This window comes from Bacillus rossius, chromosome 10, assembly GCF_032445375.1.
Source record: "Bacillus rossius redtenbacheri isolate Brsri chromosome 10, Brsri_v3, whole genome shotgun sequence".
Classification (NCBI taxonomy): Eukaryota; Metazoa; Arthropoda; class Insecta; order Phasmatodea; family Bacillidae; genus Bacillus; species Bacillus rossius.
The window spans coordinates 34,904,085-34,921,262 of record NC_086337.1 but is presented as its reverse complement, the minus strand read 5'-3'; the positions used below and the strand labels follow the sequence as shown (position 1 = coordinate 34,921,262).

The 17,178-nt window shown below is 42.8% G+C and overlaps 1 protein-coding gene across 3 annotated transcripts in view; it reads right to left on the bottom strand.

Annotated features, from left to right (window-relative positions):
- LOC134535943 (gastrula zinc finger protein XlCGF57.1-like) overlaps positions 1-8,891 on the bottom strand; it is a 29,778-nt gene extending 20,887 nt beyond the window's left edge. The window contains exons 1-6 of one of the 3 annotated variants that reach the window (XM_063375351.1): positions 8,783-8,891; positions 4,726-4,776; positions 4,524-4,633; positions 3,110-3,272; positions 2,190-2,290; positions 594-762 (exon numbers count right to left, since the gene is read on the bottom strand). In XM_063375351.1, coding sequence (XP_063231421.1) covers positions 594-762; positions 2,190-2,290; positions 3,110-3,272; positions 4,524-4,633; positions 4,726-4,765 — 583 coding nt within the window. In that variant the 5' untranslated portion in view covers positions 4,766-4,776; positions 8,783-8,891. The other 2 variants (XM_063375352.1, XM_063375354.1) reach the window with 2 other exon arrangements.
- Positions 8,892-17,178: the final 8,287 nt, after the last annotated feature.

Sequence of the window (17,178 nt, the reverse complement as noted above, 5' to 3'; positions counted from 1 at the left end):
TGTTAAATTATGTTTTGAAGTATGTCAATAATAAATAAGTATTCACTGCAAAATTGTTGTTTTTATTTATTATACACCTCACAATTTAAATTAAATTACATATTCATAGGTAAATTGAAAAAGATTTATAGGTCTCAAATTACCAAAAAAGAGCATGTTTCAATAATGATTACGTCTCGATGCAGGCCCCTCGGACTCCCCTTTAGCTGGAGGGTATCGCCCCCAAACCCTCCTTGGATGTGTCCCGTTTTTTCAAGTTTATGATTTGGTCACCCTAATATAGATCCTTTGAAACATTCAAGTGACATGCATTACACCTTAATCTTCAATTATCAACCATATAATGTTATGGGTACCGCTCAAATCACATAGTCCTATGCATGACGAGAAGACTGCACGGCGTTCAGAGCCCTGTGCTTAAGAGTCAACACTGTACTAGAAGCACCAGCTATGGTCATACTTATGACCCTGCTTCAACAACACAAAAACATCCTAGATTAGGTAACCAAAAATAATCTAATCCTCAAGCTAAAGGTCATGGGTAACAGATTGCTTTACGAAGCGCACACACAATAACCTGCGTCGCCCCTTACCTGTGTGGGTGTAAATGTGCCGAGCTAGAGTTCCCTTGTCGGGGCAGCGGGCACCACATTCCGGACACTCGTACGTGTCCCCTTCGAAGTGGATGACTCTGCGGTGCCTCTCAAGGCTGGACTTCAACTTGAAGAACTTGGCGCAGTCGACGCACTCAAACTCTCCCCCCTGCCACGGAACAGACCCACCATCAGTACAGAGAGAAACAAACAATTCTACACAATACATGGCCCTGGCTCTCATTTGAAGGGACAAAAAAAAATACCATAATAGGTCTTTAATCCAGCAAGGTTCGGCACACACAGTAATCGGGCACCAATCGAGCCGCACACATTCAAATTTCTTACGTGTGGAGATCGGTTATTGACCTCGACCACTGTGCTGCCAGCATCTATAGTTCTCAGAGTTTATCCTCACTATTTTCCTTTTAATGCAATTTCCTGTTTGCAAGTGGGTTACCTTTCACACTTAGCATTCCCATTTAAACAATGTTGACTAACGATATCAAAGTCGACCCCGCAATACTTCGACTCCCCCAATTCTGTGAAGTGTTGACCTTTTCAGGAATTAAAGGGGGTCAATGTAGAGGGGATGTTTTGTTTAGTCAACTTCTGCTACTTTTGACCACCGATGTTTACTTCAACTTGCTTTCACCTGTGCTCCTAACAATTTTTGACAATGTTGAGTAGTGTGGAAATACTTCAATATTTTCACGTAGACTAATCAAACATTAGGTTTTTACTGTTGAAATGTAGAGGAACACAAAATAGTGTTTAAATATTAGAGCATTTTTTACTAAAAACTGTGTAGTCTTTTCAAATACTTATTAATTTTATTTTAAAAGTATATTAGATAATAACTTGACTTCCTCAATTGTCACATGACACATGAAATATTGAGTAACTAACATCAAACTCATAAATTTTGTAAACCAGTGATCCAGGATCGTGTTGAACTGGGAGTCAAGGTAAGAACAAGAAACATCAGCATGGGATTTGATGAAATGTCTATATTTAGGTATGTTGACATGTTTAAAATTCACATTTGATAATCTGGCAAACTCGCTAATATGTCATGGCTGTGGTCCCAGACATGCTTGATTAAAGACTTTTCCCTGAAGTGTCTAAATTTTATCTAATTATTTACAAGAACAGCAGGCAGCTTGGTTCCATCTATGTACTCAACAGTGAGTATGTGAAACTAACTCATGTCGAATTCCCCACACCTGCAGAGGAGATTCACCAGTAAACTTAGCTCAAAAATGATACAAATAAAGCAGTTTGTAGGACAGCTGTAGTTTTTCAATTAAGCTGTGAACATTTGTCAAAAAAAAAAGCACAGAAGACTTAGAAATGGTTCATAAGTGTTGCAGTTCGTAAACAAGATGAACAGTTCACCTAACCTCTTTTCAACTTGCACGGCAAACAAATTATTCCCAATCAATGGCTCTCACAATTTTCCTGGCACCAAAAATAAATTCCCAGCCAATCAAGGTTTTTCCCTTTTTATCCAGTCTGGTGGCCACCAGTCTTGGGCAAGGTTACAAAATTAAAAAAAAAGAAGCCTCTAATTTACTATTAGAGTGATTTACTTACAACGTGTGCAGTCTCCAGATCCTCTCCACAGCAATGACACTTAACAGGTCCAGAGGCAGTAGTCTCATCAATCAGCTCATTAACCTTGCTCAGCATTACTCCTGGAGATAAGACCACATAATTAAAATCTTAAAAAATATTTTACTAATTTCATTCTTGTACACTGTATGTTTACTATAACATGGTTCATATAAAAATCAAAAGTTTTTAAGGACCCCTTAATTAATCGCCTTCACCACTCTCGAAAAGTAGAAAACCATTTGTAATATCACAAAATCTCTTAAGGAAAAAACAATGTTAAATAGTTAATGTACATAAAATAATTTTGTTGTTTGGATGAATTTTTACAGATTAACCCCACATCCCCTTTCCAATTGTTCAAAATTATCTCTGGAACATAGATCAAACCCAAACCCATCATTTAATTTGATCATAAAACTACATTTTTAGTAAAGGTGGTACACAAAAAAGTGAGAAATGTACTCAATTTTTTATACATAAAATGTAATCACATGACCTGAAATTCTCCAACTGTACTGGGTATGTGCCAAGCAATTTTTGCTGCCACTTAGAAACAAAAAAAATTAAAATACCAGCATGTATCCCTTACTTTCAGCTATCTGTCTTTATTATGGAGATTTTAAGGATTCTTAGTGAAATTTAAGGACTTTTTAAAAGCCCTAATCCAATTAAAGAAAAATTAAGGCCTTTTTTTTTTAGGATATTAAGGAGGTATAAAAACCCTGCATTAAGTAATCACAAAATAAATTGTTTTAAACTCAAGATTTCCTTTGAAAATTTTTTATCACTTAGCCACGCAATATAAAGATATGGGTAGCAGTCTTCTCGGAACAACGATGCATTTAACCCCAGGGTATGACAATGTGAACCACAGTATGAGAAAGAAGGGATAACATTACCTTTCATTTGGTCTCGCAGTGACATGTCTGCCTCCTCTGGATCATCCTCAGTCACCTCCGAAGATGCACCAGTGTCAACAGCAGGCATTTCCTGTTTAACTTGTTTCACTTCATTGGCTACTTGGCGATTCTTCTGACAGAACCTTAAATGCCTCTTGAGACCCTGGAAATCCGCAAACATAAAAAAAAACTGTCTTCGTAGTTATCAACATATATGCAACTTTTTAAAGCCATGATACTACACTAAGTGAATATCTGTTGAAAATATTTATGCAAGGGAGGTATCGAGTAAAGTTTTAGAAAAATCCATTAAAAAAAGTAATGACGAAAAAATGAAAACAATTAACATGGCATATAAAAACAATTAACATGGCATATAAAAACACTTAACACCTGGATAGTGTTTAAACAAACAAAGTTCTATTCAATCACTGTCGTAAAATGATTTTATTGGAATTATAGGGTGTAGCAACACTTCAGAAAAATGTATGGAAAATAACAGTGTTACCCCTACGTGGGCTGATGCCATCAAGGAATGGAATGCAATCAAAATTTAATGTTCCTATAACACGGAAGTGATTTAAGCCAAATGAGAAGTGAGGATATTTGAAATGGACAAGAGTATATTGAGAAACCCACTAGCTCACTGCTACTTTAGTCATATTTTCCAATTGCAAAAAAATTCCAGATTTTATCGTTGGCACAGACACAAGGTGTCATTAGAGACGGTAGTGCATCCCACAGACCAGGAATATCGGTGAAGGAATCTTCCATTGCTTACTTTAAGGAATACGTCCAGAGTTTGCCGGGAGTGATTACGGCAAGCAAATTAAAAAATAAAACTGAAATCAAGCTGGCTGGATGATGATCAACACAGTTTGATAGCATTCCCTTGAAATAGAATCTCAAGCATTGTCCTGCATATCCTGCCTTCTATATTCTTCCTTCAATTTATTCCATAAACATAGATAGTTTCGTAATATTTCTACTAACTTTTCCCATGACTTGACCATTTAGGTAAAACATAATTTGAGAGAAATTAAACTTCATAAAAAATCAAATGCAGAAGCACAATTCCCTGTGTACACAAATGTTGGTTTTATTATCTGTGCATGCACGAAGTCATCAGCGACGTTTAGAAAAATAGCAGAGAACCAAAAACTGAGCAACATCACCAGATAGCGAACATAGCAAATATAGCATGGTGTGGCCAGTTACATCCGAGATGCAGCTGGCTATATTTTACTCACGTAGCGAACATAGCACGCATAGCGCCTTGTGAGGCCAGACATATCTCGTAACAACTCTTTCCGGGTGTGCAACTTCCATCGAAAAGCTGTATTCGAACACAAAATCTTGCCTAAATTTAAGTTCTCGTACACACTAGAGAGAAGCTGATGATTAACACACTTACCGCTGGGTTAGCAAATGTCCTATTGCAATGCTCACACCTACTGTTGTTAACAATCTTGTTACGTTCTGCCGCCTGGGCTGTTCTCAAAGACCTCCTTGAAACAGGTGGCTCTAAAAAAAAATTAAAACAAAATAGTTTAAAAAAAAATCTCTTCAACGAGATTGGTAAGGAACTTTTAATAACAATTAAAGCTTAGGCATACCAATTTCCAAGGGGTCCATCTCTTCAATTTCATCTTCCATTGTGTCTTCAGCTAAATGAAACATAAAAACACTATTAGAAGATAACCAAAAAAATGTATGGGCAAATAGAGGTAATGGAGTGCAATGCACACAAAAATTTTCAAGATTTTTCTAAATTCAAGAACTTAATGGCCTATCTGTACCTACATATTTATAACATGTACAAGTATGTAGTACATACAAGTGACAATGGAAATATGGTTTCCCATTAGATAAAACAAGATAAACATAGATGTAAGACACTTTACACAAGAGTATGCTCTTATAATAAATTTACTGAAAATGTGACTAGAGGATGAACATATCCTAGATAATTTTTTTAAAAGAGATAGTAGCACTTAATAAATAAGAGGCCAAAGAACATATGTATTTATTAATTTATGCTAACTCTGCTAAAAATAAAATAACATTAGTGAAATGAGGACAGTAAATAATTTTAAAATACACATAAAGAAAATATTATCTTTTAGTTATTGGCTAAGTTATCACATAAAAACCTTTTCAGGGCTAAAAAGATTTTATAGAACCAATTTAAAACCTAATGTTATCTTGATAAGGAATTGTTTGAGTTTTGTTTCTTTTCCAGAATTTTTAACATCTCATTAGCTGTCATATCAATTGTATAAGATTTTGTTATGTTTTTAACTGTTTTTGTGCTCTCGGAGAGTTATTATATTTTTCAGTTTATATACTGCAATGAAACACAGCTAAATAAATACAATTCATAAGTAAATGTAAAAACCCTATAATCAAAACACAGAACTTGATAGCTTTATTTTTAATCTATTTAAAAAATATAACATTGAGTACTATAACATGCTGCAGTATAGTTTTGTTTAGGACAATTATTATTTTTTTTTTTACTAAATAGCTGCCCTATTATTTCTTCTAAGCCACTTTTTAGAAAACTATCCATACACTGAATTAGCAAAGTAAAAAAGAAATCCAGTTATAACTTTGCTAGACCAATTAAAAAACAAAAGAAGTGAAAATATATCTTACATAATAAGCTGAAGCGAATTTAGCAAGTAGCCTCTTTTGTTTGTAAATTTAAAAATAACTTGTTTAGCAAAAATGTTATTGGATTTTAGCAAAGGTTGAACGTTGTAATGTTTTGAAATTTTTTTTGAAATTTAGTTATAGCCTATGTATTCCAAGTGTTCGGCATTGCAGTTGCAAAACTAAGGTTGCCAATTTTTGTGATTTTATATTCTCAGTATACACATTTTTCGTGCAAAAATGTCCTGTGCCAAAATGCATTAAGGATAAATAACTAACTATTTGCAGTACCAGTACAAACTAAACCAAAATTTACAAACAAAAAGTTTGTTTCAGATTCAGTTTTCTCAACCTACTGGAAACCTACCAATATCTAAGCAAGAGATTTTTGTCATTCACCCCCCCCCCCCCTCACCCCCCCCCCAAAAAAAATTTTCAGTGATGTATTGCTTTATCTAAGGTTTTTCATATAGCCAATAGTGCTGGAGCATTAATGTGATGTCATCATAAGTTCTTATTTCCCCAATCCACAGGAGCCTCAAAACTGCTACTGCACTGAGCTTGCAAGTCAATTTTAGTTATTTATTTTTTAAATGTAAGTGGCCACTAAGAATTACAATATGCACACACTGGCTGCACGATTAACTCAATAGGTGAATACCAGAATGTTAACACGTACCTTCAATCCTAGTTAAGTTTTTTTTTTTGTTTAATAACTTATGTTTATAAATTGCCAGATAAGCCTGAATGGGCTTCAGAATTCATGTCACTCTTAATCACAATCCAAGTAATCTCATCTTCAACCACTGGGTCATCATTCAGGTGCCACCCAGGTCAATTACTTTCATGGTTTTTGGAACTTTTTAAAATGTTTTATTATAAATAAAACCGATTCTACCAATGATTTCACCTATATGTCTCAATATAAGTCAAATGTTAAGATGTGACACATGGGAAGTTTACAACTCAAAATGAGTATGCTAACTATTAGCTAATTAACTCTAAAGGAATCCCCTAAATTGATATCAATGTAGTAATGACATCAGGTGCCATTTTGTGATAAGAAAAATCCTTACTAGCCACATAGGCGACATCACCACCCCCCCCCCCCCCCCCCCCCCCACCCAAAGAGAGAGTCGCAAGTCAGTCTTCATGATTGTTTTTCACCAAGTGAAAGCCAAAAACAAATTAACTTGACAGCCTTCTGCATGTGATGCAACCTTTGTGGATGGATCCCATTTGACATGAAATATAGTTAAAAATAACAGTCAAAAAGTATGATGACTCCAAACGTGGACCTAGCTGAAGGGCACGGTTCATGTACCCTTCGCTTCTGGTGCTTCAAATTTACACGAGCTTTGGAATTGGATAATTACCAATAAGCAATAACAAATTAATTTTGTCTCAGCCTGCTACAAGCCAGAGTACGAAGAAAAAGGTAGGTTGAAAAAAAAAAATCCTTTTTATTTGACTTAAATTATTATGACAATTTTTTTATGTACTGAATCAAAACAGTAAGCACCATGTACCACAGGATCAAGCCAACAGAATCATGCCAACAGGATCAAGTCTTCAGGATCCAGGGACAAACTTCAATGTATGAAACAGAAGAATTAGGATATTTTTAATTCTCTATTTTTGGTTACAGTTGTACTAAACAAAGAGATACATGATTGCTGGTAAAAAAATGAATGGTGGCGACAGTGTGAAAACAACAGGTAGGAAGGAATTAAGGAACCATGTTTTCAGAATAAATTTAGGGACGTGTCTAGTACTTGAAAAACATATTTTCTGTTTTTATTTGCTTTTTGTTCCCCGAAGCAGCGATATCCGTTGCTGGTATCGTAATGAAAGCTAAAAACTATAATTTTTCACCAATTGGTAAGAATAAAGAAACCATCCCTTCAGGGTAAATTTAGGGACGTGTGTAGTGTGTGAAAACCATGTTTTCCAATTCTTTTCTTTCCGTTCTAAAAAGCCATGACATCTGATAATTACCCGATATTTTTTATAAATCTTTTGCTTAACTCTTTTCTGTAAAAAAGTTACTTATTAAATAAATATAATGCCAGTGGACTTATGTGACTTCTGCACTCACTTCTCTCATGCTTCTGGAAGCACTGACATTAATTTATCATTAAATACACAAAAATGGGGAATATAGCGATTTTAAATGGGCAATAAATAACTAAAATCACCCAAGAAAACTAGTAAGTTTTTTTTTTTTTTTTTCGTTTTAAAAGAAGAGCCTCCAACTCCACAGTTACGAATAATTGATTAGCCTATATAAAATTCTGTACATACGAAAACTGGCCGAATTAATATCAATATCAATAGAAACATAAACATCTCTGTATTTATCTCCAATTTACACGAAGAACAAATCCTAATACTAAACCCTAGGAAACGATAGCAGCATTTCATATTGCTAAAACTTACGAAAAAAAAAATTACGACTGCTTACTAACCAAAAAATTTCTGTAGACATAAATCTTTTCAAAGAATCCTTCTACCGTATATTTAAAGTCACGAAAAAAAGCATTAACCATGAATTTCAAAATACTTTAAATAAAATATCACGATAACGAGGAACGCATAATTAACACAAATAAGATTCCGAAATTTAAATAACTTCACTACCACGTATCAACTATGGACGGCTTTCTCACTTCTCTGTTCACACTCATATTAGCAACTTTTTTAACGCACTAGTATCAACGGCTACTGAAATTATTGTGAGATGGCGAATTTTTGCCTACCTTCAAAGGAGATTAAGGTCCGTTCTAAACAAACTGAAAAGCTCTACCATCAACAAACAAGGCCTCCGATTGGATTCATAAGTTCATTGCAAAAATCATTTCCCAAGCATTACCCGCATCCATAATACTTGGCGATTTATATTTTAAATAACATTTATCAAAAGGTAAACACACTTTTAATTTACACAGCACCAGTAAATACACTTGTAAACAAACTTCAATTAAAATTTGTCGGGCTTATCCGACTTTTTAAACTTACAAAATAAACCAACGCCCCTGATTGTCGTCCACCAAGGTGTCACCGTTACATCACAGAGGGACTACTTTTCAGGCGAAGCCAAGCTTCACAACAACTCATGTCCGTTTTTCATAAAAATTGTACCAACATTACGAGTAGCAACCTGCATTTATATTGAGAAAATCAAAGATATAAAAAGAACTAATCAAGGTATATAGTAAAATAATTCAAAAACCAATATATAAAGGTTCAGTTAAGATTGAAAATTTAGAATTAATAAAGAGTAGTGTGCATGAAGATATATCTATATGTATACTAATACAATATTTTTTAATAAATTTACAAATGAAAATAAGTCATTAATAAATATATCTGTAATTTTGATATGACTCTATGCATACTAAAATTTTGAAAGGGAGTGTTGACGCTAGAAAAAAAAATTAGAATTAAGAAATAGTCGTGTACTTAAAATATGACTCTCTGTACACTAGTAAAATGGTTTATGATTTATGCAGATAATTTTCTAATCTCTGAAATTACGACAGGACAAGTGCGAATCATATGATGAACAAAGACTTACTGAAGAATTAAAAGAAGCATCAATCAGAACACAGTAAAAGGAAGTCTTGCCACGAAATCATGTATCGTAGGGAATGCAGATATTATGTATTACAAAAAGTGTTATGACATACTGAATTACTAGCATCATGTTAAAACAAAAAGTACTTAGCACAAAATTTCACAAAAATTTCAAAAATATTCAGATTGGAATATTTATTTTGTTTATTTGGAAATCGATAATTCTGATTTTTTTGGTAATTTCTTTTATTATAAGCTGTCATCGTCCAGGCTGAGCCCCTGTAGCGAACTAGGTGCTCCGATTGCTCTGGGGTAGAGGAATTCGAGCCATGTGGCTGTGTCCTCCCAACTCCACCACGCACGCTCGCTCGCGGCCGACTACTGTGCCGCGCGCCCACTCCTTGCCTGCCCCCCCCCCCCCCTCCCCTACACACTGGCTACACTGCCGCCACACGCATAACTGGCATGAGGGGCATCGGCGCGTCATAATGGCCTGTAGGAAGCCAGGGCGGCACTTGGGTCGATGTCAAATGTCCCCCCTTCCGCGAGGTCGCTATGCGCACCGACGTCTCTCAGTTAGGCACAACACGCCGCACATGGGAACTCGTCGAACACTGTGGTAGTCGGATCTGGAAGGCCTACTTCACACTGCTCCCAGGAGGGTAGCAAGTTCATAACACTACACCTGGGTCTCGGCTTGTCGTGGCATATTGGCATGGTTAGGGTGGGACACACATAATCGCTCAGGTAGTAGGAGATCATGCGTGAACTTAAGGGACGTCCTGAAGGTTCGGGTTCGCTCCCCGCTGACCTTGTGAGTGCTGCCAGCGAGTTGAGGACCATAGACGGGCCCGTGCCCTAGAGGTGGGTGTCGCCTGCGGATAAAAGTCAGTGTGGGGTCGGGTTGTCAGCGATGCACTCGCTTACGGACTGCTGCCTCTCTGGCTTCAGGTAGTACCCCTCCTCGTCCCTTAGATTCGTCTAGCCATCCGACAGGTGGCACTCGGAGATGTCGAAGCCATTTTCAGAGATTGGACGCGAGAGGCCCTGTCCTTCCTCGGACTCCTCTCCTTATTCCACCGATTCCAGCTCCACGACCGTCACCCAGGACTCGTTCGTTCCCATCCAGGGCTCTGAAGGCGAAGAGGTGCCTCAGCTACCCACCCCTCACACTCATTGTCCCTGGGCTCCACCACTGATGGCTCCCTATACTCCCGCCGCCCCCCGGTCACTGGCGACCCGTCCTCAACATCCCGTCTCCAGATAGTCCAGGGTCATTTCCACACCTTGCCAAAAATCATGGGCACAAGGCCCCTGACATGCAGCCTCCCCTCTGGCCCTATGGGCACTCCCACTCCCGCAACCGTGGGCATCGAGTCCTTTGTTGCGTCAGGTGGTGTCAAATCCGGTGTGGTGTCTACTGGGGCAGAGTCTGACTAGTCCATGTGTTCCGCAATGTCTGTGCCAGAGGGCGACGGGTCCGTTTGGGAGTTCCCTGCCTCCCTAGGGGCCTGTGGCCATATCACCCTACGCGATTTTGGAGCCCTGGTTTCTGCAGAATGAGATGTCGTTGGTACAGTTGGTGGCTTGTCCTCCCCTTTGGACAGCCCTGTGTCCACCTCCGTGTCCATCATGCGCCGCAGGTCGTCCCTGTGTATTTTTGCCGCTTGGCGTCTGTACAAGGTAGGACGTAGGTCCAGCCTGATGCAGAACCAGTCGGGGCCCCGCCCATTTTGGCCCCAACCTGCGCAGAACTTCTTGGTGCCTGATGACAGGGGATGTTGGCGCACATACACCTGTTCGCCGGGCGGCAGCGTGGGTGGCGGCCTGCCCGTCTGTGGCGTGTGCTGGTGGAGGTATGTCTCCTGCCACAACCTGGCCTGCTCCCTCTTCTCTGCCAGCTCTGCCCGCAGCGACTCACGGCACCCGCCTGCTGTAGCAGCCGCCAACATGCGGCACTCGCCCGGCAGTGCCAAGATCTGCCCTTGGACTAGTTCTACCGGCGTGTACCCCGTGACCATACTCGTCCTACGTCTCAAGCAGTACAGGAGGGCCGGAATATGCGTGTCCCACTTGCTGTGGTCCTCACCCAACCGGAGACGGAGCTGCGCCTTGACCTCCTGGTTCCGTCTCTCGGTTGGGTTGGCCCTTGAGTGGAATATGAGGGTAGTGTGGTGGTCTACCCCCCACCTTCGACATGCCTGCTTCCACCTGGCTCCTGTGAACTGGCAGCTGTTGTCGCTGAAGACCACCTCCGGGTACCCAATCCGGGGGTAGACCTCCCCTTCCAACAAGGCTATCAGCATGCCTGAATGGACATTGGAGACGGGTAAGCCTCCACCCACCTGGTGAACAGGTCTGTGACAACCACGAGAAACCTTTTCCCCTTGCTGCTCTGGGGATAAGGGCCCATAATGTCTAGTGCTATGGTGTGGAAGGGGTACTGGGGTCGTCTGGGATGCTGCTGCTCCTCGTCACACGACCTCCTTGCCCTGCTGACAGTGAAGACACCTCCCCATGTACTCCCTGACATCCCGGGTCACTCCCAGCCAGTGGAATTTGGTGCGCAGCGCCTCTGCCATCTGCTCCGCGCCGGGGTGCCCCGCGAGCTGGTGGTCGTGGAAGTACGCGAGGATGGCAGCTCGAGCCCCCTCCAGGGCATAGATTCGCCACGACTCCATGTCTGCAGGTGCCCTACTCTTCAAGACCCCGTCTACCACCCTCTGGTACAGCAAAACCTGGGTGCCACACACCTCCACAGCATCCTTGGTGGCAGCGTCTCTCTGCTGCACCTGCTGAACTACACTGATGAGGTCGGCTAGGGTGTCTACTTGTTTGGGGCTGGTGTTCTTGGGCTGGTGTGTCACCGTATACAGGGCTGCACACCCGAACGACTCCCCTATGGATGAGGAATGGCCCTGAGGAGGAACCAGGTCCTCCCAGGAACCTTCATCCTCGTACACATTGGTCAGGTCAGGGTGCCAGGAAAGCTCATCAGTGAGCTGGTTCCCCTGCACATGCTCAACATGGAAGACGTAGTTCTGGAGGGTCATGGCCCACCTAGTAAATTTGGACTTACCCCCCTGCATTGTATTCAGCAATATGAGGCAATGGTTGTCCGTCCTCAGGGTGAACTCCTTGCCTTTGATGTAGTGCCTGTAGCGGCTGACCACCCACACTACCACCAAGCATTCCTGCTCATTTGCATCATAATTCCTCGCAGCCGGCCCGAATTTGGAGCTGGCGTACTCCAACACACTCTGCTCTCCATTGGAGCATACCTGGTATAGCACCGCCCCCATGTCCACCTTGCTGGCATCCGTCTGCAGGTACAGGGGCTCCCCTGGTTTTATACATGAGAGGATGTGACTCTCCCGGAACAGGCGCTTAACAGAAACCAGGGCGCAGTCTGCCTCGGCGGTCCACCTGTACTTCATCTTGGGCGAGAGTAGGTCTGTGATAGGGGCAGTCAACGTCGCAAAGTCCAGGATGAAGGAGCGCAGCCAATTCAAGAGGCCCATGAGGCGCTGCAATTCCTTCCTTGTGCGTGGGGCGGGTTAGGTCTCTATCAGGTCCAAGTGCTCTGGCAGTGGCCGCAGCCCTCCGCATTGACGATAAGTTGCAAGTATCGGAGGTCTGCCGCCCCGATGCGGCACTTACGGGGTGCACATGTTAGGCCATGCCTGTCCAACCGCTGGAGGACCATGGCGAGGTGTCGCGCATGGTCTCCCACGACTTGGACCAGACAATCACGTCGTCCAGGTAGGCCGTGATGAATTCGCCTACGAACCCATCCAGGATGCGGACCATCATGATCTGAAACGTTGTGGGGGTGTCCATCAGCCCGAACGGCATGGCGCAGAACTGGAATCTGCAGCCATCCGGGGCGTCCTCGAGTTTGACTGGGACCTGCCAGTAGCTGCACTTTAGGTCCAATGATGTAAAAATGTTGGCGTCCCCCAGCCTCGCAAGGGCATCTGTAATGTTATGAGGGGTGGAGGTGCAGGGATAGTTACAAAGTTTATGGGCTTAAAGTTCACACAGAAGCGGAGAGAACCGTTTTTCTTGGTGGCCATTACCTCCCGGCTATTATAGGGGTTTTCACTAGGCTCTATCACCCCATCCCTGAGCATCTCCGCAATCTGATCCTTATGGCTTTCCGCTCGACAGGTCCAAAAGTATGGGGCTTCACTATGACGGGTTTGATGAGGCCGGGTCGGGATAGAGTGCTCTGCCATCGTCGTTCGTCTCAGCATGTCCTGGATGCTGCGACAGCACGTGCTCGATCAGGGTGATGTACTCATGGGGCACGTCATTGGCAATGTCTTCCAGTCGGACCGGATTGGAGGGAAGGCCGGGAACCGCTCAACCCACGCCATACACCGTGCGACGGCCCTGACGACCCATGTGCAGCCTACCTTGCTGGATGTCGATGGTGGCATCCTCCTGGACCAATCATGGTAGGCCCAGGATCAGCTCATCTCAGAGTCCTCAGACGACGAGGGCGCTTGTCTGACTAGACTGGTCACGTAATGCCGTCGCCCGGGTTCTCGTGTTCGAGATCCGGTGGGGTTCCTAGCGGGAAGGCTGTTTTATAATGTGAAACATGTCCGGGAAGGAGCCAGGCTAACTCGGTGGTTAACCACGAGGTAAGTCGTTGGGTACAATTGCCCCTGCGTGGCCCAATAGGAACGGCGGCGGTGGTCGTGATGTTAGGGATCCCTAATTACTGTTGCACTACTGGCCCTACACAGCATATCATGCTGATCCCTAACTGGGTTGGGGAGGTTCCACAAATAACGTACACAAGTCTGTTTTGCACTGTTGTATACACGTCGCGCACAGAGTGGATGTTTAATTAACGTTGGCGATTACACTTGCGGTTACAGTTACACTATTTCCCTATACAAAGTACACTATGATTACACTGGGCACTCTGATGCGCCATCACTAAAATTAAGCTCTCACGCCAGTCGTGGTTGAGGGGGAGAGTTGATTGGAGTCGACCAATCCCATAATTTGCGAACGGCGATGCGCGGGCCCACCTGTGTGGACCACGGCTCACTATTAAATTAATTAAAGTCTTCAATTAGATGTGGCCAGTGCCTGTGCACTTTGGCTGTGCGGGAGTCGGCCCGTGCCGTATATTGCACTGCTTCGCGTAATGCGTGATGCGGGGAGTGTTATGTTTACGCGGCTGGGATAGGCCCTACACCGTAAAAGGACCGGGCGCACACGGGGAGTTGATTAAAAAAGGTTTTGGTGCGTGACTATATTTACCAGAATGAAGTTCAGTGAAGACAAAGGATGGTTGCTCCCCGTGGGATGTGCATCTGTCCCGGTCCGCGAGTAGCGCTGTACTAGCGTATGGCCCTGGCGCGAGGGGAGAGGTGAGCATCCTGTCGCGCCAGAGTTTCTTAAGTTCCGTTATTCGTAAAATATTATATTAATAACAAATTGTAAGGCGCTCTAAATTCACACATTAAAAATTAACAATTAACCTAATACATATATGTGTTTTGGAAATTAGATTTAACAAGTTTCTAGGGGCATCGGGCGACCGGGTGGGTCCGGACGCTCGTACTGGTGATGTGACACAGGTGGCTGCCGGCGATGACCCGCGGATGACGTCCGCTGGCTGGTCATTCCTATCTGCTATGAGTCTGGATGGAGTTGCTTGTCGGCAACCTTTCAACGGTGGTGGCACTACGTAGCAGTACCTACCTTGGATGGTACCCTAGAAAATCGAGTCCTTCTTCCTTATCTAGTTATCTCCAATAGCAGTTATTTATCATTTTTATGTCATCAAAGCAATACCTCGCACGGGACACATTATTTAGCATAACTTTGACGTGTCCTGGCAACAGCGTCCAGTGCTGGAGTGGCTTGAAGTGGGATGAACACCCTCTTGGGGTGTGATGTCCTCAGTCGTCACTGTCGAACAGCTCCTGAAGGTGGGCAGTCTGCCAGGCAGAACAGGGCTGAAAAGTGAAGGGAGCAGAAAGTAATACATCCAATTCCAGATTTCTGCCGTATTTCCTTAGATTTCTCTGGGGCCAAGGATCTAAGTCGGTTACATTAACATTACAGTCAATATTTACAGATTTAGCCTTTGCAGCAAGTTCTATAAGATGTGACTGACTGTTCTGATCATATGCTAATTTTTGACTCTCGGGATGCTCCCAACACGAGCAGAAGCCCGTTCCTTCCTTGAGTAATGACACAATGAATCTCACTTATTTACATTCTACAGCAGGCGCCATCTATTGGCGCTGGGTGCATCACCATCTTACAGGATAACTAGCATAGGCATAGAGATTAGGTAAATAATACCCTGCGGTGTCAGGGCAGCCATGTTTGTTTCAGGCATGAGCATGTAGCACTATCACAAGGGGTCCGAGGCCAAATGCAGGACACGACAACTTGTTTTACAGAAAATAATTTTTTTACTGTGATTTTTATAAATTTGATGTCATAGCTTCTTGGGGCAATATTTTAAGCTAGGTGTAGGTGTAGGTCTAGTTTGTTGTGTCTTGCAGCTGTCAGAGCACGCTTTGTGACAATTTATTACAGTGACCAATAATCACCCCCTTCTGTTTTGTGAAACATAGTTGTGTTTTAAGACTGTAATAATGGAAGAGGACGGAAATAATGGTAGAGTGTGAACTATGTATTTGTTTTTCAATATGTGAGTAAAACAAATTGGCTTCCAGATAATTAAATAGTAGGTGTGTTTGTCGTATGCTGGTCGGCGACTAGTCCCTGAAATGTTTCCATCCTGCCGGCTACTCAGGGTTCGGTATAGGGGGGTTCGGGCCGCGTGGCCGAGGGACTTAGTCTCCAGAATTGAAATTAGAACAATTCGAATAAAGTTTCCTGGTCCTTTATACTCAAGAAGATGAACACTTTACATGGGGCTGCCGCATTTCCGTCTGTGACTATTTCTATATCGGGCGAAGCCCGGTTCCGCGCACTAATATGGTAATGAAAATACGGGACGTCCCGCCCGTGACGAGTATTACTCACACTGATGCCGACCGCCAATGCTCCTCTATGTCGCATAGACCGCTATGCCTCATCAACGTCTCGCAAAAGCGTGTGCACCGAACGCGCTCGTGCGCGCAGCAAAGTGTAGTTCGTGCGACGAGGCGAACGCCATGCAACGAGTGCTGCGGCGGTGGAAGGATTCAGCCAGGTGTGGCATATCCTTCCGCCGCACTACAACAAATTAATTTATGTATATTTTTCCACAGGTTTTTATTAAACATTATTTATCATCAATTAATATTCAGTCCTGTCAAATTTATGTCTCACTGTGCGTTTTGTTCCGAACCTGGCCGGTTCATTTTCCCGCGAAATTCACACGTTTCCGTAGGAGGGCTGGCGGGGGAGGGGGGGTCGCGCGCGGCGACACCGTTAGTGTCCTTTAGGAGCTCCGACAGGCCGCAGCCTGCGCGCAACGCGGAACCATCAACCTTTGCTTTCACCGACATGTAGTTTCAATAGTTTAATATTTTGATAATCGTTTACGTACAGTTTCGCGGCCGGCCTCAATCTACCATGAGGTATTTCACTTAATTAAATCAGTGCTCCAAGATGAGTGTTCTACATAATACGTAAGTACTGTGGGGAGTCTACGAGATATTACTTCGGCGCTTCACACCCCAACTTAGCTTACCAGCTACTTAGTTTTGACCCGCACGGGGCAGCCAGAGGGCGACACGTGCCACCGAACGTACTAACGAATCAGTCCCTGGGACACATCTAGGTATCACGTAGAGTCGCCGAAGACACGGGCCTACGTGCCACTAGCCCAGTTTATTAAGTGTTAAGTAGTA